Source organism: Protopterus annectens, chromosome 8.part0 (genome assembly GCF_019279795.1).
Source record: "Protopterus annectens isolate FY-2018-M chromosome 8.part0, PAN1.0, whole genome shotgun sequence".
Classification (NCBI taxonomy): Eukaryota; Metazoa; Chordata; order Ceratodontiformes; family Protopteridae; genus Protopterus; species Protopterus annectens.
Genome location: NC_056741.1, coordinates 1,285,417,869 through 1,285,444,796, shown reverse-complemented (window position 1 = coordinate 1,285,444,796; position 26,928 = coordinate 1,285,417,869). Strand labels below are relative to the sequence as shown.

The following is a 26,928-nucleotide window of genomic DNA, read 5'->3' as shown; positions in this document are numbered from 1 at the left end:
TGTTTTCCAAGAGAGAAATTTCAACTCTGCTGATGCTGCAGGCTCAAAGGGGGGTAACGTGAGCTTTTCCAGCACAAAGTTAAGGTCCGAAGCAGGGGTGGGGGCTTTTGTTGGTGGCCTGAAGTTGTTAGCCCCTCTCAGGAACTGTTTGATGAGAGGATGAGAGAAGAGAGGTGGCTCAGTACTGTAATGAGCAGAGATGGCAGAGGCATGGATCTTAATGGAAGAGAAGGCTAGGCCTCTGTGTAGTAGGTCTGCTAGGTAGTCCAGGATGAGAGGTAAGGAGGGCTGTGCTGTATCTGCTCCTTTAGAGAGAATCCTGGAACAATACCATTTCCACTTATCAGCATAGGATTTCCTAGTACTGGGTTGTCTGGCTTCACAAATGACATCCAGCACCTGCTTGCTTAGGCTGGCCAGTGGAAGAGAGTTCAAGGAATGAGCCAGGCTTCAAGGTTCAATGTTTGCAGTTGTGGATGCAAGAGCTGTCCCTCCTGCTGAGTGAGGAGGGTTGGGATCTGAGGAAGGTGCCATGGTGGCACTGGTGACAGACTGCGCAGAAGTGGGTACCAGTGTTGGCATGGCCAGTCTGGGGCAATCAGGATTGCCCTTGGTTTAGTCCAACCTTATCTTGAGTAGCACTCTTGTAAAAAGAGCCAGAGGGGGAAATGCATAGATTGAGAGGTTTACCCACTGGAAGGAAAGGGCATCCACTTTACAGGCCTTGCTGTGAGGTACCCTGGTGCAGAATTTGCTGAGCTGGTGATTGTAGGGGGAGGCAAACAGGTCCACCTTCGGAGTACCCCATTTCTGGGTTAGAAGGCTGAAGGTGTAGAGGTCTAATTGTAACTCGTGTGGGTCTAGGAGATTTCTGCTTAAGTAGTCTGCCAGAGAATTTAGTTTGCCTGGCAGGAATTGAGCTTGCAGGTGAATTTGCATAGCCAAGGCTGTGTTCCACAAGGTCATGGCTAGCCTGCACAGTGGGTAAGAGTGGGATCCCCCCACTGTGGTGTTGTCATTTTTTATCAGAAGGGGCCCTGGTGAGAGTAGGAATCGGAAAGCTGTCAGAACAGCTTAACAGCTAGCATTTCTTTTTGGTTGATGTGCAGGTCAATTTGGTTTGGGCTGAAGTGGCCCTGAATGCAGCGGCTGTCCAGATGTGCACCCCAGGCATAGTCTGATGTGTCTGTGGTTACGGTCTGTGTGGCGTGGGGTTGTGTAAAGGGAAGTCCCTTGTTGTGGTTGCATGCTGCTGCCCACCAAAGAAACTCTGTCCTGAGACAAGGTATGATAGGTATAGTTTCCAGGTCCTGAGAATGTTGGCACCAAAGACTTAAGTTCCTCATATGCAGTCTGGCATATGGAATCAGTAGAATGCAGGAGGCCATGAACCCTAGAGCCTGCAGGATTTTCCTTGCAGATAGCTGGGTTCTGGTGGCCATTTGAGTGAAGTAGCCTGTCAGATAGGCTTGTTTTTCTTAAGGAAGGAATGCCATCTGGGATGCTGTGTCCAAGCTTGCTCCCAGGAATACAATTTTTTGACTGGGGACTAGTTTTAATTTCTTTTCGTTGATAGTGTACCCCAGGGAGGTTAGAAGGTCCTTTACAAATGGCAGGTGCTGCAACAGCTTTTCCTGTCTGCCTGAATCAGGCAATCGTCCAAGTAAGGGTAAATTTGAATCTGTCTCTGTCTGCAATAGGCAATGGCTAGAGCCAGGCAAGGCATTTTTTGAAGACACTGGGAGCAGTGGATAAGCCAAAGAGAAGTGCAGAGAACTGATAACGCATAGATCCTGCCCAGAAATGCAGATATTTCCTGCATGAGTCCCTGATAGGGATGTGCAGATAGGCTTCCTTTAGGTCTAGGGTGGCTAACCAGGCATCTTTTGACAGCATAGGGAGAAGCTGCTGTAGGGTGAGCATTTTGAATTTTGTTACAACCAGGAATGTGTTTAGAATGGAAAGGTCTAAGATTGGGTGCCAGGTGCACTCTTTTCTGGGTACCAGGAAAAGTCTGGAATACAAACCTTGGCCTATCTGTTCTGCAGGAACAGGCTGAATTGCCCTTATGGAGAGCAGGGATTGAACTTGGTTTTGTGCCTCTGCCCACTGGTTTGGTGGAAAATCTGGGAACCCTTTTGGGGGTGGCAGTGTGTGGAAGTAAAATTTGTACCCCTGGGATACTATATTGAGGACCCATTGATCGCTGATGATGGGAGGTCCAGTTTTTTGCATGGTGGGCAAGTTTTCCTCCTAGGAGCATGAGAAAATGGGCAGAGGTGAGGAGAGGAGTTGAGAAGTCATTGTGAATTCTTTCTGTAAGGGGGTGACTTAGCACTCCCTGTTTTAGAAGTGGAGGTACTCCATTGCTTAGATCTCTGCATACCCTGAGACTGTAGTCTGGGGGGGGTCTGCTTCCCCTGGGTCTAGTTTGAGATGGCCTTGAGGGGGCTGGAAAGGACCAATGCTTTGAGGGGCAATGCCTACTGAATCTTGGAGGCTACACTTGCAAAAAATCTTTGACTGTCTGCATAGACTTAGCCTTTTCTTCCATCTTTTTTAGAATCTCTTCTGCTTTGGTGCCAAACAGAGTGTCCTTGTTCAAAGGAGCATCCAGTAATTTTGATTTGACATGGTCTGGCATGGTCTGCTCCTCAAGCCAAGCATGCCTTCTAAGTACAGAACCTGTGACTGCTGCTCTGTAAGATGCTTCTAGGGCATCAAACCCACATTGCAGGGTATGTTTGCTGACTTGGCTTGCAGAATTAATAAGCTCCTGTACATCTTTATTTTCTGCACAGTCAGGAAAAGTAGTTAATTTTTGCTTAATAAGTTCCATAGTATGTTGCTGGTATTTCAGCATGCGGAACTGAACATTCAATGCTCTAATAGTGAGAGTTGCAGAGGTATATACTTTCTTACCCCATATGTCTAAAGCAATGGAATCCCTGTCCGAAGGGGTGGGATTCTTAGCTGCAGTTGCTTTTATTACTTTAGGCCCTTGAGAGATGACCTCTGGGTCAGCAGTAGGATTTTTGAAAAGAAATTTGTGAGAGTCAGGAACTCTGTAGGACTTGTCTGGTTTCCTTGGAGCATGGGGTAAAGTATCAGGAGTTAGACTGGATTCCATGAAGACATCATCCGCAATATCCAAAACAGGAGGGATAGCTAAGGGTCTGTGCTGTGTTAAGTCTAAAAATTCCTTGAGTCTCTTTTTTTGACTGATAATCCGGGCATTCCCAGTGGAAATGTTCTGTCAAAGTATGTAGGGTTTCACCAAAGGAAAAATCCTCTAGAGGGGAAGCAGAAGGAATGGATTCTTCTGCATCAGAATCCTCATAGGCAGATAAAGGCATGTCTTCATATTCTGAAACATCAGAGTCATCGGACTCTTGGTCAGTCAAAGCTGCTGGGGATAGGTCTCTTTCTTTTAGCAGGGGAAGGCTGGCTTCCCCTAATCAGCATGATCAGGTTTTCTGCCATTTTAAGCATTTGTGATTGTGGCAAGGAAGCAGGCGCTTCAGTTTGGCTCGTCATTCTTTTCAGGCGTAGCTCGTACTCTTGGCCTTAGAAACTCGGTAGTTTTACAGAGAACTGAAGACTTGAAAGAAGTCATCGATTTGTGTTGAATATCGTTAATGCGAAGAACTTCCTTAGAAGCCGGTGCCTGCACAGTGGTTCTGGAGGCATCCACGGTAGAGACATCCGCAGGTTCCATAGTCAAAGAAGAGTCTTGTGGTATACCGGACTCTGAACGGGTCTCGGTAGAGGCCTGCGAATCCATTGAAGCAGGCATCAGGGGCTGTGAAAGCGCTTCATTGAGTACCGGCGAACTGGCGACTAGCTTAACGGAAGCGTCATCGGCAGTTTTGGACCTGTGCAGTCTGTCTCTGCCTTTATCCTTACATTGTTTCAGAAGATCAGTAGTCAGATGGCTTAACGAAGCCATTTTGGAATACGGAGATCGAGAACGAAAATATTTAGCTACAATAAGGGCCTGACGAAACGTACGGGCGTTGAACAAAGCACAAAACTGACAGCGATGTACGTCATGGTCTGGGCCTAAACAGGTGACACAGTAAGAATGGAAATCTCGGTGTTGTATTTGCTTTCCACAGGCGAGATAATTGTTAACTTTTTCTGATATCGGTTAGAGCAAGAAATAGGGTCCCCAATGGGGTACTTAGGTTTAGAAGACTTCAGAATTATTCAATTTGGAACGAAAACTCAGGTAGCAGCCGACCAGCACTCATGCAAACTGCTTCGGGGCTCCTCGGCAAGAAAGACTGATGTAATGGCATCGGCTGCCTGTTTTTATATCCCCGACGACTTGACGTCACTTCTGAAGCGACAGCAACCAACGCAGAAATAGTAAGTCTCTGGTATTCGGGCCGACTGAGGGCTACCTGCAGGCAGATAACTTAAGTGTGATGACTGCAACAGTGAAACACAAAGAACATCTAAAAAAATCCTGGAGTCCAAGATGGCTGCACACTGATCAACAGCTTAATTCACCCCTCTCAGTGTGAAAAAAGAAAATGAGGAATAACAGCCAGTAATTGTGTCAGCTTGAGTAAAATTCAGTTACTGGCTCAGCAAAGTAATTTAGAAAACTTGAAAGAAAATCACACAAAACAACTGAAGAGAAAACACTGCCTAGGAGGAATCCTGCAACTGTTCAGAAAAAGCAGTTCAAGTTTCTGCTTTGGTATAACAGATGACCTTCAGTAATTTAGAGGAAAATAAATCAAATGTACTCAGAGGTGATTAAAATAAACGAAACATTGAAGGACTATATCAACTCAAATAACAAAAGACTGGAAATAACATAAGAAGCTTTAACTAGCTATTCAGATGAACTTATAAAACTGCAAAAATCAGAGGCTAAAATGAAGAAAAGACTAACCAAGTATTAGACTTCTCAAGAAGAAATGTCTCACAAAATGGTAGGGTTAGAAGACAGAATTTACAGATAAAACCTAAGACTTTCTGTTTTGCCAGAGAAATGGAAAGAAACATACTGTTTTAATTTTATGAAAGCATGTGAGAAACTGGACTAGTATTCCTAAGCAGGATTTTATTTTTAACAGAAAGGGCACATCAAGTGTATGTTCCAAACATGGCAATGAGAAAACAGTCAAGACCTGTATTAGCAAAGATGAATCACACCAGGAGAAAGAGTTGATTCTGACTGAAACTGTGGCAGAAGGGAAATTAATTAAACATTGGAGACAGCAGTGTGTGAAAAACGATTATTTGCTGTACACCAGACAGAAAAGAAGCAAATTTAAGTTAGCAATCAGGGAATGTTGACAGGCGGATGTGAGGTTCAAGCTGTTGTATCAAGCTGTCTGCAGAATTTTTTTTTTCCTGGAGGATTAAATTGATTTTTATGCAGATCAGGCTAAGGAGGAAACAGAAAAGTTTATCCAACAAAAAGTGGGCCAGCAAACAGAAGGGGGCTCTGCTTCTCATTGTTGTGACAATAAAGCTCATAGTGAGACTTTGTGAAACTTTTTCCAATATTCCAAAGAAAAATGCTTGAGAGATGGAAAAATGCAGAGTAGTTAACTGGAAGAATCAAGAGTATCTTGGAGTTGAACCAGAGTCTGGTGTTGGGAGATGGGGATAAACAGGAAGAAGACCAGCAACACTGAAATTAGTGAATAAATGGGTGACTATAAAGCATCAATCACATTTGTGAAATATGGATTTGCAAGAAAAAGTGGAGGAGAAAGACTGAACTTTTGCTGACTTTGTTAAACTTGTGGGTGGGCTGTAAAGCATACACCTCACTTTATATCATTAATGTTTAGAAGGACACTAAAAGGAGAAAAGGTAACTAAGTAAAAGAAATTTTGTTAATAGTATTTGCATAAAACATTTTAAGATATAAACTGCATGTTATATTTAATAAATAGCTTTGTGTACAGTTTATTCAGATATAATTTTAAATGTGGGAGGGGAGTCTTTTCAGTGACTGTTGCACATGTTAAAGAAATTAGTGTAAACAATTACTTTTTTAGTTGTACGAAATATATGACTTACAGTATAACAAATGAAGAAAGGTTTGACAAAAGCAAGTTTAATTTTAACATACTGTGATCTTGAACTGCTGGGGTGGGGTGTGGTGCAGAAGTACACCAATTGTATTACCTGTACAATTATGATAGTTTATTTTGTTTTTACAGGGTTGAAATTCCAGACAAATGCCCTTGGCTTAAGCTAAAGACAGGTGTTTTTTCCAATCATGTAGGCTTGGAAAGTGGGACAAAATTATGAAAGCCATGAAAAATGCTAACTTTCTTACATCTGCAAAGACATTAGCTCGTCTTTTTTTTTCCATTAGCAAATATTCAGTGGGAGACAAGAAGTCTGCAGCAGAAAGCAGCTGTGCATTCTGTTCTGAGTGAAATAAATGCAATCTCTAGATTGAAGTTCAAATGAAGTCTTGGCCTCTTCCTATTCTATTACCTTTCCCAAGTTTTTAGCTACTTTGCCAGTTTTCTCCAGTAATTCCCACCCCCCTTCTTGCCTATTCTCTGTGCCCCTAACTACCATAATTCCAAATGGCAGAATCTCTTTTCTTCGTTCTAGTGTTGGCATAACTCTTAGAATACTTTCTGCTACTTTATAATATTATATATGGTTACTGTTACTCTCCTTAAAGATCTGCATCCAAAATCCCAGTCTCTCATATTTCTTGAGCTTCCCACGGTTTCATTATCATCCTTTTCCATTTTGAATTATAGCTTTCTGCTTGTGCTATGTATAGGAGCCTTAACTATATAGCTCTGAAATACCCCTTCAAATCAGGTAATCCCACACCATCTTGTTCTACTGGAAGGATAAACTTATCCCACTTGACTCTTGCCCTCTTCCCCCCAGATAAATTTATTCAACTCTTTCTTATTTGCTATTTACAATTTCTCCTCTTGTTGATAAAAAGTATGCCTGACCTGTGAATAAAACTAAAGGGACTAAAATCATTTTCACTGCTTGTATCTTGTTATCTATATCCATAAAAAGAGCATCCAATTTCTCAGTTTTTTGTATTAACTTTTGTTTAGTTTTCATTAGCTGCTATAACAGAATCATTTTTAATCCATACTCCTAAATACTTCATTCTATCATATCCCCATAAATATGGCTATTGCTGAACCAATTTTTGTGTGGATACACAGTTTACAGCTATAGCATTTTTTTTATCTTCATTAATTTTGTACCCCGAAAAAGACAAGATACTGTCTCAGAATGCTCCACAACACTGAAATGTGCTTTTCTGGTTACATTGGGTACAAAATAATATCATCTGCATATAAAGCCAACTTTTCTTGATTACCATACCAAATTATATACTTAAATTTCCGTGTTCCCTATTTTCTTTGTCAATGGCTCTACACATAACATACATAACACAGGGGTTTCCTCTGTTCAAACCAAACCTATCAGAGAGGCAATCCCCTCAACTTTAATTTTCATCCCCGATCTCTCATATATCCTCCTAATTAACCTTATTATTTTGTCAGTGGATGCAAATGCTTCCACTGCCCTACTCATAAAAACCCAGCTTACTCTGTGGAATGCTTTCTCTGTATCAGGAACCACCAACAACACTGATATTTTCTTACATTCTGCTTCTCTCTGGATCATCACTATTCTATTAATGTTGTCAAATGTTTGACTCCCCTCCACAAAATTACACTAATCAATATCGATCAATTTTGGCATCCCTTTTGCCATTCTTTTAGCCATTACTGACATAAACACTTTATAAGCATGGTTTAGAAGGGAAATTGGCCTAAACTGCAGAATAGAGAGAATATGAACCTATGAACCTAAACGAAGCTGGACCTGATAGGTTGTTTGGTATTATAGCCACCACAGCTTTCTTCCAGGATGTTGGTGCTTTTCCTCCTTTTAAAATATCCAGCTCTTTATCACTTTCTTCTCTCCTAGCTTCTAAACTTCAACTGGAATACCATCTATTCCTAGAGACTTTCCTGTAGATTGGTTATACATCACCAATGCTTCCATATGCATTTCTATTTGTACTTTTTTCTAAATTTCCACATTTCTCAGTTTTATACAGATTTTCATAACATTTCTGAAATATTTTCAATACCTCTACAGGATCTCTGGTTATTTTCCTTGCTATAGGCTCCCTAAGCTTGGCAACAACCCTTTGTACTTTCTACTGCCTGAGCTGTTGTGCTAAAAGGTTTTGTGCTCTGGAGTTAACAGTTACTTAACAGCAATCTTTGTAAACTCATTCATATTATCGAGGTAATCTCTTACTTTCTCTATAGCACTCTGCACTTGAGCCTCTTCTTGTTCTGTGAGAATCTCCCTATTCTGCAGTACTTTTAAACTTTCTCAGTGCATCTAAATAATTCCTGTTACTTCTTAACCATATTTCTTTTTCTTTTACTTCTACCCCAATTTTAAACTCCATTTTCATTTTATTCCACCCCTTAGTATATTTCTGCAGAAATTTCTATTTTCCCGTAATAATTCTCACTACCCATTTCTTAAATTCCTCTCTGTTTAACAGATAGGTAGGGAAGTGCCAGTGCTCTACTCCACCTTAGTAATGGGTGCTAACCCTAACGTTGCCCCTTCCCCAACCCTACACCTTAACGTCATTAAAACTTTCCCGTAACACTGCCACTACACAAGACAGACAGACACACCAACATGCACAAACACACACAAACAGCACTACATCTATCCCTTAACCTAACCCTTACCCTAAAATACGCAAACTCGCACACAAACACACGACACCCATCTTTCACTCATCCCTGACCCTAACTCACACATGGTCTCAGCCGCCCAACCCCACTTACCTGTATCAACCTGCCATACCATCAACATATCCACCATTCAGCCATCCATGCTGTCGACATTAAATCACACCCCTGTGTTTGTCGAACAAATGTACGTTTGGTCAAACACAGGGGAACCCAACATCATCCCACTTTTTCTGATTTTCTACATGGGGTCAGGGTGTAGCATCAATCTCTCTCAATTCAATACCACTCTCCTACTTTCTTTGACAGTCACATGTCTTTTCAGCTTCCTTGGTATTTTTGTATGATACCCTAACCCTGACACACTGTGCCAGTTGGCTGCAGCCCTTCTGATTCAAGCCTCATTCGGTCTTCCTTTCTCCTCACCCACCCCCTCCAGGTACCTGAAGCCATTAACCTGTCCCATTATTTTCTCTTCTTTCTCAATTTTCAACCTCTGATTCCCCCATTTACTGCCATGGCAACTGTCTTGTCTGTACTCAAGTTTCATGCCCCGGGCTTAGAATTTTGCATTCCACTCCCCCGTCATTTGTTGAAGTTCCTTTTCAGTGTCTGCTTGTAGTGCCACATGATCTGAATACAGCAGGTCTATTGCTTTATCCCCTAGAGCCTGTTTACTGATATAAATAAACACTAGTATGAACAGTTGTGTACTCAGAGATTAAGCTTGTTGCACATCCACTCCCATGAAGAACCCCCTTCTGTGAGTTCAAAGACTGTTTGTACTTGTATCCTTCAGAGAGTTGTAGTGACTTGAATCTGGTTTCATTTTCTGCAATACCAATTCCACAAATTAGTAAGATGCTCCCGCAAAAACTTCCTCTGGTTCAGGAGTACCAGGTCCCTGGGAAGACTTGCTTGAACCTGCTGTTCCTAACTACCTTTTTTTCCCAAACAAAGACTGAAAGGAAAGGTAGTTCTCAAAGAAACTGGGGGGGGGGGACTGCCTAACTGGAACCAGTCTTCCTGAGTCTGTCATTACTGGAGTGGCCATCTGCTCTTTTGCATCATTTTTGAGGAGCCCCTTTCACTCAGCACTTTTGTGATACTGGTACTTTATCTGTGTTTCTTATGAGATGTTTTTCCCCTGGATGTATCCGACTGCTTGATGGTTTCTAACTTTTTTTCAAGCCAAACACATGCAAATTGTGGCATCTCTATTTCTAGCGGTAAGAACTGCACATTTTAAAGTCAACTGTGAAGTGACACTCTACCAAGCAGAATAAACAATTTTACATGACAGCCATTGTACAGGATCTGGTGCCCACAACTACAAATGACCATTTGGCCTACAAGAGGCACGCCCAAAGACAAGCAGTTTCCCACATATTTGTCATCAGGAAAAAATACTACAAAACTGAACACTGTTGCTAGTGCAGGGTGAATAGGGTAGCTGTCCCTGGTGCAGTCTGTTAGCGAGCACATTTGACATGGCAGACTTGTTGCTGATCAGGCATGAGAGCAATATATTTTAGTAGCCATGGTTGATATAGCTGTTGCTTAAATAAACTGTCTTGCTAACATTTGCATTGTGTGTGTTACTAACTGCTCCTTCCTACAGTTAGGAGTTTTCTTGGTCCTCAACTTTGGTACAGAACCTTTTTTTTTTTTTGGTTGGCGACTCACAGTTGGGGGGGGGGGGGGGGGGGCACCACCCTGGAGAATGCCTTGGACACCAATTTACTTAGCTACTGTTCTGACTAAACTAACAATTTTTTGAACAGATGAAATAAAAAAAGAAAAATATTTCCCTAATGTGGCACTTTTCTGTCAAGGAATCAGAAAAAGAGGAGCTGTGGGACCAAGTCTGGACAGAGCAATGTTTGTGTTTCCTTACCAAGATGAACATATACCTGCAGCAACAAAGGAATGAAGAAGCAGGCCAGCTACCTCTTTTCCATGGTGTGTATCCCCACACGGTGGAGGAAACAGCATGTAACTGACATCTGCAGACCTATGGAAGCTTGGATAAAAAGGTAGATATCGCCCCTGCAGCTAATTCTCACATGTAAGGAATTCTACTGCAAAAGTGATCTATACAAAGAACACCACGGGAAAAAAACTAGATGGATGCATATAAGATTTTGCAGACAATATACAACCAAGTACACAGATCAGAAAACACAGATGAAGTTGCAAGTTCCAGACAGAAAAGCTGCTGAAAAGACTTTAATATCTTGATATCAAACTGAAGCTCTGGTATGCTATACCAAATATGATTTCTTTAATCTGATGTTAGGAATGTAAAGGCTTCAAAAGTTTTACAAGGTATCAAAAAATTAATAATTTTGATAGCTAAAAAATTATAGTATCAATCCTGAATGTAACCATATGCCAAAAGTACCAAAAACCCAAAACTCATCTTCAGTATTAACTCCATAATTATGTTACATCAAATGCTTCTGTGCATTACTGCTTTATGTATTCCACTCAAAATTAAATGACAGACAAAGCATTTCTAGATAGTAAAATGAAGGGTGTTCAAGCCATAAGTAATGTAAAAAAAAGTTAAGTGGGACAAAGAGGAGTTCTGATGAATACAATTAAGGTACTCTTTAATACATCCAACAGATAAGAGCAAAGGGCTTCTAAAGGATAAATCTTAGGCTTCTCCTTAATGTGCGACATTAAGTACTGTGTAAAAACAGGATTTTGTGAGATTAAATAAGAAAAATATTTCTGGTACTTTAACAGCATGATCAGAATGTGCTAAAGGAAGCTGTAAGAACTACCCCTCTTTACATGACATGGTTTAGATCAAAGTTATAACATGCTTACCTTTGGATGCAGATGACACCATAGGGACAGCCGGACTAGCAGCTGTAGCTGGTTGGAGAATAGGGATCCCCTGGTGAGTTGCCGCAGTGATGACTTTTCCATTACCTGGAGGAATTGTAAACTGGATGCTTGGAGCACCTGGCTGTCCAGACATTTTTCCTCCAGTAACCTGCAAGTTCTGAGGAATTGTAGGCAAAATGTATTGTACTTGTGTGATACCACTGGCCTTACCTGTTGTACCAGTGGGGATGAGCTGCTGTGAGTGAATGATGCCAAGAGACATAGCACCATTCTGGTTTCCTGGTGCATTCTGGGTAATAAACTGCACTGATGGCTGTTGTGTAAGGGTCCCAGGAGGTAAAACTGTTACAGGAGAGTGTACAGTGCCTGAAGCTGTCCCAGTTCCACCTGCAGACCCTGCCTGACTATAAGCTTGTGCACCTACTAACAAGTTGGTTACCATACTTCCTTGAGCTGCAGGCTGCTTTGTTAGGGTCCCTAAATTAAGGGGGGTAGGCACCAAATGTGATGATGATGCCTGAGAACCAACAGTCTGAAGATGCTTTTTATCTGATCCTGGGGCATAGACAACACCAAATCCCAACGGGGGCAGAGGGGAGCCAGAAATCCTTCCAGCTGGAGCTGTAACTGTAGACGTGATTGCACATGTGTGTGGAATACCATCTATCCTACTTGTACTTCCAGTTACTCCACCTCCAAGCGCAGAAAACTGCTGATGCAGATCTAGGGGGCCAACAACTTTAGAAGCCACACCAAGTTCAGTGTTCCCACAGCGACTAATTCCTCCTGGGTTTGAAGGGAATGGCTTGCTTGCAATTGGAACTGGTGTGCTACTGACTGGCTTCACCACACTGGTCACCACAGTGGAAGCCATACGCAACATCCCTGGTGAACCACTATGACCTATGACTCCACTGTTTGGGCCTAACACAGAGGGCTTTGTGACCAACATGGTTCCGAGAGATAGTGTTGGGGCTCTTGATAACTGGGACACCAGGGTAGAAGCTGAAGCACAATCTGTTGTTCGTTCAGCACCCACAGGGAGAATATGAGTCGCTGTCCTTTCACAGGCTTTTGCTAAAGGAGAATGAATTCCACTTGTTGATGTTTGCATGCTCACAGATGAAATATGTGAATGGGTTGTCAGCTGTGCCATGCTTCCACTTTCCAATGCCTCTGACAGTGTCTTTGGATTTGAACTTTCTGTCCTTGTTTTTTTCTTTTTCTCAAACTGTGAGCCAGGGTCCATAATATTAAAGCGCACATCTGCCCGTCTGGTTTGTGAACTATGTGGTCTAATCATCGTTACTGGCTCAGTCCGTGGTTTCACATCATGTCCTTTGAAGCCACCTTGTGGCAGAGGGAATGACCCATAAGATTTGGACAACTGCTGTTCATGACTGTGACCACTCACATTTATGTTCTGTGGAATACTGGCCTCCAGTGGGTTAAAATCGTTTCCAAGTGACTGTGATTTATCAGGTTTTAATTCAACTGGAGTTCGACAGCGAGCATAGTTTGCAGGGTGTGGAGAGGAGCGGATGATAGGAGAAAATGTTTTCTGAGACAGATCCTTTAAAGAAAGAAAGCAAATATTAGATACTCGAATAAATCCCACAGTCCTCGCAACATTACAAAGCAGAAAGTACTCTGTACTTCACATGGCACAATATATGATAAGCAGTAAAGTGCTTTCAGCAACCTGAAGAGTACAGTACATTGGGAAATTCTAAGTCATGTGCTGATATGTTTCTATTACTGTTTTAAACATTAATAATAACAACAATTTAAATTACAAGCTTTGCTGAGAAGTAACGCAAGGATAATGTGACCTGTACTAAGCAGAACAATGCCACCCAAAAAACGTTTAATATAAAACACATACTAATCCAATATTCCTAAACCCTTTAACCAGAATTTGTATTCAGCTCATCTCATTCCCCTCTTTTTGGTCCTCCTACCCCCTCAAAACCATCAACCACCTGCACTTACTGGTTCACTCATTCTTCCAGATTGCTGGCACTCTAGGACACCACAAAAAGCAGGCAACAGCTATCACACAGAAAGGGGATACCATCTCCCCCAACTGAGCAGAAAACACAATGAAATGGCCAATATGCTGGACACAGTGCAAGTGCATACTTCATCAAAACACTGATTTCTAGCTACATTATCATACTCCATAAAATGAAGATGATTCAGGAAGTTAATGGTATCATTTATGTGAGGTAGACAGAAACTGAGGATAACTTGGTATCAATTAATCTGGAAAAGGATGAGAGGTGAGAGATGCCTGACTCTAGGGAATATTGCCAAATGGTATTCATAGTGAAATGGGGACAGACTCAAAAGTGAGGAATGGGACCTGATTTGGTAAAGGTAGAAAAAAGTCAAAATTCAGAACTTAAATTGGCAAGAATATTCATTATGTCAGCTAGACAGCTGAAATATAATTTACGGAATCTTCTGTCAAAAGCAGAAGTTATACATTAGGATATATATAAAGAGAAATGTGGACTATAGGACAACCCACACCAGGGGACGAAAATACTAAAAGGGATGCACTGGACGTCATATTTAATAAGTAGAATTAAATTATTCTCTTGCACGTTTCATAATATGTGAAAAACAGCATGATTGTGATACCTGACAGGCTAATAAATGCATAAAATAGCAAAGAGTAACAGATGTACAATGACATCCTTGCAGACTACTTCATACACCATAAATGTGGATCATCAAACCAGGTAAAGCTTGGACTATAACAGAGCTGAAGCATTTTCAATCAATACAGGAAGGAACAGAAATTTCAGGAAGGTGGAGGAATGCAAATATAGTATAACATCATGGTATGTCAAAATGAGGTAAGGAAGGGCTGAGGCTGTTCAGAAAGAATGATTGGGAACTAGTACGGGAGACAGCTACTCATGCTGCCTCCTCAGGTTGCTGGACAGAATATCAGACGAAGATTGTTACAAGATATTTTAAGGTTCCAACTGTGACACATCACTAATTTATGGATGTGGATGATATATCACGAAGAAAATGGGGGTGCTGGCATTTACACACACATTATGTGGTTATCCAGTCCTTGCAATTACTGAATGGCAATGTAAACCCTCAAAAACACATTCTAGATTATAGCCTGGTTAAAAAACATTTCTAATATGGAGTGTGGAAGAGACAGGAGAAATGGATTGTCAAGGAGAAAAAGATCAATAATAATATGAAGATCTATGAGGAATAAAAAAAGATAATGAAGGACTGACTTTCAGCAGACCGACTGCCATCTTCAGAATGGATTTATGCTGAGTTGCACTGTTCACTGAAATTACCTTCAGCCCATGCCTTCCCTTTGTGGGAAGACACACTCCACATACTCTAAACTTATAAATATCCATTACAAAGTCACACAACAGTGGAGAAAAAGGCAAATGCAAACTCCATTGTTGGACAAGGTTCATAGGTTGGTACTAGGCAGCCTTAGGGCCTATACAAGCCTAGCCATAACAATTCCCTGGCTATTTCTTCCCACACGATTTACTTCCCTGGACCCTTGTCTAGCAGGGCAACTGACGTGATCCCCGGGGTAAATTTCCTTTCTCCCATCCAATCGTCAAGGTTCCTTCTGAAGAGGGCCAAAGAGGCACTCTGCTTGACATGTATGGGCAATCTATTCCAGAGTTTGGGGAGTCCCTGGGTCAGGAACCTATCCCTCCAACATGTTTTGTTTATTGTGATGACAAGGTTTAGATCCCTGGAGCGTGTGGCTCTGAGAGATTGGGATTTCTTTAAGTGTAGCATGTCCAACAGCTCTGGGTTTGACATGGCCTTGTATGATAAGCAGAGATCGCATCTGAGTAGACGATATGCGACAGAGTATAGCTGGAGTTTTTTTAAGGCGGTCAGTGTAGGGCATCTGCTTTAGGCCTGTGATTCTTGTAGTGAGGTATTTCTATGGCCTTTCCAGTAGTTTCAGCAAACAATAACAGTTCTTTTTGTATTCACCAAAACTACTTTTGTTGAAGTGTCAAGCTCAAAATGAGAGAATCATATGAAGTAAGTAGCAGGTATAGGACTTGCAGAAGAACTAAACTCACAAAGAGAAGAAACATAAATGATTCTGGCATTAGTTCTGGACCTAGTTTAAAAGAAGGATAATACCCTGTTTTTGGGGAGGATGATACCCCAATTTTAAACTTATTTGCTAAGACCTCCATGCCAAGAGATGAACATGAGAAATCCTGATATCATGAAGATGATGATATGCAAGCATAATAAGATAATGGAGGAAAAGATGTCTGTGAAGGAAACCTGTGCAAGGGGATCTATTTTCAAATTAATCTAGCAGCAAATTAACAAAACTGTTTTTGCAAGGAATGATACATTAAAGGGATGACACTTTATAAATTCAAAACAGATGTTGATGAAAATTAGAAAATCAAAGTATGAAGAACAGGAAGGGATAAAATGGAAAATTAAACTGTATCAGAATTTTAAAGGTCTTTTTCTTCTCACTGACTGAAGACCATCATCTCTCCATTTTGGAACCATCATCCAGGCAGCCATCAAGGTTTTTCTGTTACCTTAATCCCAGTTTTCACTCACAGCAGTCTTGGGAACATGAACTCAAATAATGCTAATTACATCTGTGTGCTTACTCCAACACAAACATGTATTCCATAGATACAGGACACATGCTGTCTGGTAGACAAAGATATTCCACCATGTGTGCTGTATCGCTGTCACACCCAGCCTCTGCCAAGTGTTGGCATATCAGTGATACCAGTGAACAGAAATGCCACCACTCACTTTCAGAATGGAAGAGCTGGCAGTGCTTGCCACCCAGTATGACCCAGCCAGCTCCACTAGTGCCCAAGCAGCTAACTAAGACTGGGACATGCAGTCCACAGTTAAGGCTTTAGCCCTCTGTGCCACAAAGCTGGCTCTGATGGATAGTTTGCTTATAACTGTTTTATCATATGATACAGGAAAGTTGTGTAAAATGTTACCATAACCATAGATTTACTTCTCTTCCATGTTGCAGTATTCTACTAGTGAGTTTACCCTTCTTCCGATCAGGTTGTCCTGCCAGGTTTCCAAAGATTTTCAGTCCCTCTTGGTGTGTCGGACGTCTGACGTGGAGGCAGGAACGTGGGCCACAAAGGTGATGTCTGCACGCACCAGCCCTCAGAACATAGATAGAAGCCCCAGACGGAGCCAGTCCTGAAAGGTATAGCCTGTCCAGAACCCAAGGACAGCAAGTGCAAGCATATGAGGGGTAAGGTGGGGGGGGGGAATACTGCAACATGGAAGAGAAGGACATCTATGGTTATGCTAAGATTTTACACAACTTTCCTATGTCCTTCTATTCCAGTGTTACAGTATTCTACTAGTGAGTGAGTACCAAAGTTCACTATTGACTGGGAGGTGGCCTGGAAGTGGACTCCAGGAATCCATGCAGGATAGCCTTGGCAAACCCTGCCCTGGCCTTGGAGATATGGTCCAGTTTGTAGTGCCTGATGAAGGTGTGTACAGAGAATCAAGTAGCTGCCTCCAGAATGGAATTAGTGTCTAAGCCTTTAAAAAGGCTCCAGAAGAGGCCATGGCTCTTGTAGAGTGGGCCCTGACATTGCCTTCCCATGGAATAAGTAGAAAAAGGAAATAGCCCTGGAAATCCAGGATGAAATGGTCTGTTTGGCCACTGCTTTTCTCAGAGCCCTAGAGGGAAAGGAGTCAAGTAATTAGTCTGATGTGCAAAAGGGTCTGGTTTTATGCAAATAAAATCTGAGTTGTCTGTGAAATCCCTATGGAATGAAGGATTCTTGCACTATCTCCCTGTGGGTTAGGGAAGAAGGTAGGCAGGTGGATAGCCTGATTCAAGTAAAGGTCGTTGACCACCTTGGGAATGAAGGAAGGGTTTGTCCTCAGGCTAACCCTGTCCATATGAAAAAACAGAAAAGGGGGTGTAGCCATAAGAACTTAAAGCTCTGAGACCCTTCTGGCCGACATCAAAGCTACTAGCAGTACAGTTTTCTATGTGTAAAACGTTAAGGGGTACTTGTCAGGTGGTTCAAATGGCGCCAGAGTGAGTTTTACTAACACATACTTAAGATCCCAGGAAGGAGGAGACAGTTTCCTGGGAGGTCTTGGGTGCAAAACACCTTTGAGGAAAAGTTTGGCTGGGAGTCTGAATGCCAGCAGAGGGTCCACAGGCAGGCAGCCAGCCAGAGATGGCAGACAGGTACAGGTGTGCTTTTAAAGAGGAGTAGGACAAACCTGACTGCAATAGTTCACACAGGTAAGACAGAATCAGGGGAATATCACTGTCCAGCAGATCCATCTGTCTTTTATGACACCAGATAGAAAACCTATTCCATTTGGAGAGATAGGATTTTCTTGTGTTGGGTTTCCTGGCCTCCTACAGACCGAAAGCCTGTCCTCATTGTACAGGTGTCTGAAGGGGATCAGAATCCTATCCGCCACAGGGTGAGGTGCAGAGTCTGACATTTTTAATTTCTCCAAGTCTTTTGGGTTTCTAATACCATGACGGGAAGGGACCCCATTCCTAAGTCAAAGTACGATTAAACGTTATGAAATTAGTATTGTTTCACTCTTTGATGTTAGCCAAAAGTGCTCTTCGCAGCACCCGCAATGTGCCCAGTAATTCGTACAATGTTACATGAACTGGTAACATATCTAAATACGATTGTAAATTCTTTTTTATAAGACCAGTTGCTCCTACTACTATTGGAACTGTCTGGGTATCCTTCTTCCACATGGCTCTCGTTTCTGCCTGCAGATCCAGGTATTTTATGACTTTGTGTCTCTCTGTATGCAAGACACTGTAATCACTAGGTGTGGAGATTTCAATGCTACTTTTGTCTTCTTTTCTTGGACCACTATATCTGGTTTTCTAGCATCTATCTTTTGAACTACTGGTATTGGGTGATACCATGTGATATAAACTTAATAATTTTCTATTATTCTTTATGGCTCATGTTACCAGTGCTTTTCATCCACTTCGATACCATAATGTTTGCACAACCTCCAGTGTAACAGTATCTCCACATTATTACGCCTTTCAGTATACAGTCCCTCTGCCATTAATGCGTCGCAACCAGCAACAAGGTGTGTGACTGTTTCCAATTCGGTTTTACAAAACCTACATATGTCTGTTTCTCCCACATGTTCAATGGACTTCGTAAACCAGCGTGTACGTAGCCCACTATCTTGGGCTGCCAATATTAACTTTTCATTTCTTGATGTGAATTCACCTCTCCTTAACAATTCCTGCATTCATTCTTGATCAACTTGAAGCTCTTCAGAGGTTTTCTATACATGCAACAATATTTATGTTTTTCCACATTTCTTGCCTTCTCATCAGGTCCTTCACCTTATATTCTTTCTTTTGTTTTTTAGCACATTCAGTTGCTGCTGGTTTTTATCTACGTCTGGTTTAATTTCCATTCCTGCTTGATGTCGATATGCTTCTGCTAAATTAAGCAGAGATTTATTCTCCTCATGTTTCAAAACTTTCTCTACATTTGGATCCTGTGAGGTCAGCAGATATGTGTGGAGTCCCACGATTGCAGAACTATACATGTAATCAGTATCAAGGAGGCCCATTCCCTCCTTCGTAATGGGGAATATATAATCTTGGTATACACTGATTTTTATAAAGCATTTGGTGAGCATGAAGCATCCTTCTTGTTTTAATATCCAAATCTATCCAACACTTTTTGGGGTCAGTCAATCACTCCAAAACTATAAGTTAGGACAGGAAGAGAAAATTGATTTATGGCTTGGATCTTGTTCCTAGATGTCAATGCTGTTTTCAGGACTAATTTAAGTATTCTAAAGTACTCCTTTCTGAGTTTTATTTGCATTTGTTCATGTTTTATTGCTGATCCTTCATCACTTCCCAAGTATTTATACACTCCCCCTTGCTCAAGTTCTTTTACATCACATTCTTGTCCCAAACGGATGTTTTCCCTGATGCTGCAGTTTTCCTTTTTAAAGGTTGCTTTTGCACATTTATCAAGACCAAATGACATTCCAATAAAATCTGAAAAAGTTTTGACAACCTGCAGCTGTGCTTTTAGTTCCTCATCTGATGAGCTACATAGTTTTAAATCATCGACAAAGAGAAGATGACAAGTCATTAAACTTTGTTGTTTTCTAGAAGCCAAATTGTAGCCATTGCCTAAGTTATTAAGCAAACAGCTTAATGGATTAATGGCAAGGCAGAATATCAACGGTGACAGAGAGTCACCCTGGAATATCCCCCTTTGGATTTTTATCCCTGGGATAATAATCTGTTCTTTATCATGGCTTAATTGCAAAGTGGTCTGCCACTGTTTCATAGTTACTGTAATGTAGTCAATCAGTGAATCTTATACATTTTTAAGCACTCTTCTATCCATGAATGTGGGATACTATCAAATGCTTTTTTGTAGTCAATCCATACCATACTTAGATTCTTCCCCTTCTTACAGTTCTCCACTATAACTTTGTTTAACAACAAATGGTCCTTTGTTCCATATGACTTTCTTTTACTGCCCTTTTGCTGTACTGCCATAACTGAGTTTTCTTCTAAATGAATATAAACTCTGTCAACGTCAATTCCCATGTATAGTTTATACATCGTCGGAAGACAAGTTATTGGTCTATAATTTTTAGGGTAGCTTGCAGGTTCACTGTCTGTTTGGGGTGTGCATATAAATAGTTCTCACTCGTGGCTAGATCTTCATGCAAAGAAGTTAATACTTAAAGCCAAAAGTTAGGCACTGCATCTGGGCCTGGGGTTTTCCAGTTAGGGCTTTTCTCAGCTTTGTTTCAATCTCTCTGGCTGTTATTTCATCCCATTTCATATCCTGTACCTTTAAACTTCTTATTCTTTCTTTTACTTCTTCTATCCATTTAGCATCTTTGTTATGTTTCACAGGATCTTCATAGATACTTCTCCAAAATGTATCTACTTCCTCTCTTTTTTTGGCAGTCTTTCAATTCCTTTTACCTTATTTCCCAATTCTCTATAAAACTTTTTTGCATCATCAACAAATTGCTTATTTTGTGCTTTTCCCTTATATTTATCTTTGTATCTTCTAAGGCTTTCTCCTGTTTTGAAATTTTTAGTTTGTTATCTCCAATAGTGCATAACAGATCTTGGTCTGTTCTAATACTGTGCATTGCTTTTATCACATCTATCTTTCTTAGTATTTTTGTAGATCTGTTCCCTCTTCTATAATCTTCTAACAATGACACTTCTTGTCTTAGCTGCTTTCTAGTTTTCTCTACTCAATATTTCCATAATGGTATTCGCTTTAGCTCCCTCTTTTCCCTCGCTACCCTGTGTTCCATGTGGTAGAACTTTATCAGTTATTAATTTAGCAGCACAGTAATATACTCTGTTTACTTCTGTTATATCGCATGGCTTTCTATGGACAGTCCTAATTATAGTGTTCATTTGTTTTATCAAGCTTCTGACTTTTGGGGTTTTATTAACCTTCTGCAGTCTATTTCTCTCATTGATCTTGATATATATGTCTATTAAATCAAGCAACTCTTCTCTTAACTAATTTTCTTCCATACTGAGGGCACATCCCTTGTTTTCCATTTCCTGGGGGCATTCTTTAGAAAGTTCTGTAGCATCTTCCTGTGGCACATTCTCTTCCACTACACCCTGTGTTATCTGTTGTTCTGTCACATGGGAACTCACTGGCCTATCACTCCTCAACATTGACTGCATCAGAGTTTCCACAGTTTCCTGTTCCTTTCCTTGCTGTCTAGCTTCAAATGAATGTTTACACTGGTTTCCTGTGGAAAGCTCCAAAATATCTTGATATGGCACCTGACCAGCTGCTTCCTGTTTCACTGGTTTCCCCTTAATTTGGATATCCATTACTCTATCCTGTTGTGGTGCTTTGTGCATTTGACTTTCTACACTGAAGCCTTCTCTTTGCAGCTGTTTCATTACCTCAATTTCTATTTCTTTGACTTCTCCACTACTGATCTCTTTTTCTACTTTTCCTCTTAATCTTCTTATTTTTTGTATTGTAAAGTTTTCCATATCCGGATTCCTTTGCCTACATTTTTCTTCAAATATCTTTGGTGCTGCTCTTTTTGTATTAGTTTTGCTTTCTCCTTTGCATAAATATTACACCATATTAAATCTCTTTTCCTTTCACATGTCCATATTTCTTCTTCACATCAGCCACAGAGTCTGCCACTGTGGGTGTACCTGTGTCCCCTTGTGCTGTGTGAGTAGGTCCACTGAGGGGGGTAACTTGTGGTGATTGCCCTTGGACAGATGAAAAAGTAGAGGGAACCAGTGCTGCCTTGGCCAATAGGGAGTCACCAGCAAGATTTGTGGTGAGTGCTGCTGAATTTTCAGTAGGACCCTTTGAATTAATGGGAAGGGGGGAATGCATACAGGAATTTCCCTTTCCAAGATATTGAGAAGGCATCTGTTTGCAATGCCTTCGGGTCGTGTGTCCTGGAGCAATAGCTCTGGAGTTGTCTGTTTGTGGAGGAGGTGAGCAAGTCTATTTGTGGAATACCCCACCTGTGGACCAGATTTAGAAACACATCTCTTGAAAGCATCCATTCGTGGCTGTCTGATTTGGTTTTTCTCAGTGAATCTGCCTGTAAGTTGTACTGGGATGGGATGTAGGCTGCCTGGAGGATGATTCCCTGAGAGATAACCAGCTCCCATACCTGTAGAGCTAGTCTGCACAGGAGGTAGGACTTGGTCCCTCCTTGCTTGCTGAGGTACCACATAACTGTGGTGTTGTCTGTGAAGATCTTTCGGAGGTCCCGCTGGAGGTAAGGTTGGAAGGTCTGTAGGGCGAGGAGGATTGCTCTCATTTCCCTGATATTTATGTGCTCTTGTTTGTGTCTGTCTGTCCACAAACCTTACACTATCCTTGGCATCTAAGTCCAAGGAGGTCATTGTTTTACTGTATTCAGCAATCATCAGACCTTTCAATGAGTACAATGTCCCCCTTTGGTATGTACCTAATCAGGCACATCCAACAACTGGAACGGCCACAGAGGTTCCTCACTAAAAGAATACAGGCCGTAAATAACATGACTTACACAGACCCCTCCCCCAAAGTCCTATCCCTGTACTCTGTCTCCTAAAGGTAGCTGAAGTGAGATCTACGCCTGACATATAAGACACTGTCACACCACCACCCTGATGGATCTCCTGCATATCCGCAAAACAAAGAGTGCCATAATTACCCATTCTAAAGACTTAAACCTTGCTGTAATAAAAATAGGACCTGCTGGACCAACAGGACTGTATCTCAAAGACTACCCCTTCTCTAGAACATGCTCCCATTCATGTGAAGCATGACACAATCCTTAACACAATTCAAGTGCAACTTGGAAAGTTGGATGGGGAAAAGGAAATTCATCCCTGGTTTGACACCTATGTCTCTAATGGACATGGGCAGCCTATACATGGTTCATCTTCCAGGCGCCTGCTTACACTTATCAAGAGTACCAGAACTTATCAGAGATTTTGTATGCATGGTTAGCCTTAAAAAGGTCCTAGTTATCATCAGTCTAGTGCACAGCTATGAACCTGATCTCCTGTAAAGCATATTATGGGCAGCCATTTCTTAAACAAGTCACACACATGAGAAAGTGAACACAAGTTCAAAAAGCAATAGAAAAGAAATTGTTACCTTACTCTCTGAGTCATCCCCTGAGTGCCCCTCACTGTCGCTGTCCGTGACTCTCTCTTTGCATTTCAAATCAATGTCATCAACGCCAAAACTGTCATCTGATGTATGAAACAAAACAATTAAAGAAAAATAAGACATTAATGAGGCATCAAACAGTGTGGGCCTTTCTCCATTAGCAAATTATGACCAGTTGCAAAGAACATTTACATATCTTCTCACCACCTGACTCATTTGAAAGCACTCCCTCTACTGTTACACTACTGACCAACTCATGCGGAAATCATTTATAACTTTATAGGAACCCCTGCTTATAGCCTTAGTGTGCAGAGCAAGTAACTAAACCTAGAGGGATTGCCGATTTCTCCACTTACCACACATCTCTTGACTACCTCAAACCTATGGCCAGCAATGTGATAGCACTGCTACACATATTTTCTAGTCAAGTTTTAAAGGCTTGAAAGAAGTGGTCTCAATGAGCGCCACAGCAGCTCTTAAACTGGCAACCAATGCAAGTCTACTCTTTTGAGGAACCAAATATAAATTCATGGGGCTCCAAAATCTGCAGGCAATTGGCTAGGTGAAACTGGGCTCATGAGCAGATTCTATTTATTTAAGTATGTGCATAAGAAAGTGCAGCATGGGCATTTGTAAACCGTAAGAAGAAACTGGGTTCTGGTTTCCTTCCACATCCCTAAGACATATTATAGATGAATTGGTAATCCTCCAAATTGCAAGAATGTGTGTGTGAGTGAATGAGTGAGTGAGTTAGTGCATACTCTGACAGACTGAAGTGCTCCCCGAGATTAGTTTTCTTGTCTCTCACATACTCACTGTTAGCATAAGGTTTTACTCCCTCATATCCATTAAATGTTTAAAGCAAGCATCAGAGAGTTAATGAACAAATGAATGCAGGCAATACTATGGGAGTCATAACAAAAAAATCAAATTACAATACTTAGTAGTAGGATATTCATTTACTAAGTGATACACAAAAGTTATGCACTCATCATATGATGCATCTGTGTTGTCCATTTTCATTCTTCCTCAACTGATGGGTCCCGCATCCAACTTCTGTTCTTACTCAGCCGTTTTTACTAGTCTCATGAATCCAGCTCTTGAGCTCCTTCCTTTATCCATAGTGCCCCACTCTCCTGGTACACCTCAGATCGAGTTTGCTGGCCCAACAGTAACATAATACATGACACCATATTATAATAAAATAAAATTTATTAGATGGCACAGTGGTGCAGCAGTTTGCATTGCTGCCTCACAGCAAGAGGTTCTCCAGTTCGATTCTTGGCTGTGGTGCCTTCTATGTGGAGTCTGCATATCCTGCCTGCATTCGTGTGGGTTTCCTCTGGGTGCACCATTTTTCTCCCATGTTAAAAAGACATGCGTCTGGAGCATTTCTCCCCAGGCCTCCACTAAAAATTGGCCCATTCCAAGTCAGACTTTCCCGGTAAAAATTTAGTTATGTACTCACCATAACTTCAGATGTTTGGGATCCATCTCACCTACATTCTGACTGATGGGTTCGGAGCCGATCCCTCGGCTCCGACTCGGCACGCTTATGCCAAAGAGCGAAGTCTCTTATTGGCTGAGCTTACTATATCCCAGGATGCACCACTACCAGTCCCCCAGATCTAGTTTGTCCGCATACATACACAGACACACACGCTGCTTATATAACATCGTCAGATGAAACAAGATAAAAAACAGTAGAACTCAAAACCGTTCAATCTCTTCTGATCTCCAAGGCAGGGGGAAGGAGGGTGGGTATTAGGAATGTAGGCGAGATGGATCCCAAACATCTGAAGTTATGGTGAGTACATAACTAAAAGATGTTATGTGATCCTATCTCGCCTACATTCTGACTGATGGGACAGCGTCCCTAGCACCTGAATCCTGGATGGCTCACTGGAAAACACTCCTGAGTACCGTGGAACCAAATGATGCTCGCCCTTTAGATGCCACATCCAATTTATAGTGGGAAATGAAAGTGTGCGGGTTGGACCAAGTAGCCGCAGCACAAATCTCAGAGATAGCGAGCTTGGAATGAAAAGCAATAGAAGTAGCCATAGCTCTGGTAGAGTGAGCTTTGATAGATGTTGTAAGTTGCTTATTTGAAGAGGAATAAGCCTGAGTTATGCAATCTCTAATCCATTTGGAAATAGTAGCTTTCGTGATGGTTTGACCCAATTTATTATCTGAAAAGGACACAAACAACTGGTCTGTTTTTCGAATTTGTTGAGTCCTGTCTAGATAGCAGCGCAATTGCCTGTGAACATCCAATTTATGGAAGGTGTATTCTGCTTCATTTGAGAATTTTGGAAAGAAAACTGGTAGCTCTAGAGATTGTTGGAGGCAGAGATTAGAACAAACCTTTGGAACAAAGGATGGATTAGGCCTAAGTGATACTCTATCCTTGTGAAAAATCAAGTACGGTGGTTTGATAGATAGGGCTTGAAGCTCTGAAACTCTTCTTGCAGAGGTAATTGCAACTAAGAAGGCAGTTTTCCAAGACAGATATTTTAACTCACATGTAGCAGCCGGTTCGAAAGGTGAAGATGTTAAGGCACGAAGTACCAAATCAAGATCCCACGGGGGCGCAGGATGAAAAACTGGGGGTCTTAACAGCACAGCACCTTTAATGAAAGTTTTGCATAATCTGCTACTCATCAACGGTGGATCCATGGATTCGTGAAATTTGGAGATAGCTGCTAGTTGTACTTTAATAGTAGAGACTGAAGATCCTTGAGTAAACAAGGATGTTAAAAATTTCAAGACCTCTGGTATCGGGGCAGTGATAGGGTCTAAGCCCCTGAGTTGAGCCCAGATAGCAAACCTCTTCCACTTACTGAGGTACAATTTCTTAGTGGTGGGTTTGTGGGCCGAAGATAAAATGTGAATAACTTCCGGGTCTAAGTTGTGATTTCTGACTAAAGTCGGAAGTGGAGGAGCCAAGCTGTTAATTTCAAAGTGTGAAGGGACTGGTGTTGTCGTCCCGACTGATGAATCAGCAGGTCCGGAGTTAGATCCAAAAACCAAGGACCGTCCAGAGCATGTTTCTTTAGGTAGGGGAACCATACCTGACGAGGCCAGTCTTGAGCAATTAGTATCATTGTGGACCCCAATTGGGAAGCTTTCTGGATGACTTTGGGGAGGAGTGGAACCGGAGGAAAGGCATAAAGTAGTCCTGTAGGCCAAGGTTGGGCTAGAGCATCCATAGCTGCCTCCCCCTGACACGGAGTCAAGGAAAAGAACCTTTTGCACTTTGTGTTTTGTGGTGTTGCAAACAGGTCGCAGCACGGAGTCCCCCATCTTCTGAAAACCTGAGCTGCTACTGTTTCATTCAGGGACCACTCGTGAGGAGAGAGAATTGTCCTGCTTAATCTGTCTGCCAAAATATTGGATTTCCCTGGAATGTGGGTCGCTACCAAGAAACGGTTGGTAGCCACAGCCCATTCCCACACCCTCATGGCCTCTCTGCAAAGGGGGTAAGATCTGGTCCCTCCTTGTTTGTTTAGATACCAGACCACCGACATGTTGTCTGTGTGGATGGCGATAATGCCTTGAGGGAGAAACTTGTGGAGGGCCTGTAGGGACAGAAGTACAGCCCT

The 26,928-nt window shown here is 41.7% G+C and overlaps 1 protein-coding gene across 1 annotated transcript in view; it reads right to left on the bottom strand.

Annotated features, from left to right (window-relative positions):
- The window catches only part of CIC (capicua transcriptional repressor), a 1,784,113-nt gene that overhangs the window by 411,025 nt on the left and 1,346,160 nt on the right, over positions 1-26,928 (bottom strand). Inside the window, exons 10-11 of the mRNA XM_044080802.1 lie at positions 23,309-23,406; positions 11,592-13,185 (exon numbers count right to left, since the gene is read on the bottom strand). Coding sequence (XP_043936737.1) covers positions 11,592-13,185; positions 23,309-23,406 — 1,692 coding nt within the window. The remainder of the gene's footprint in view (positions 1-11,591; positions 13,186-23,308; positions 23,407-26,928) is intronic.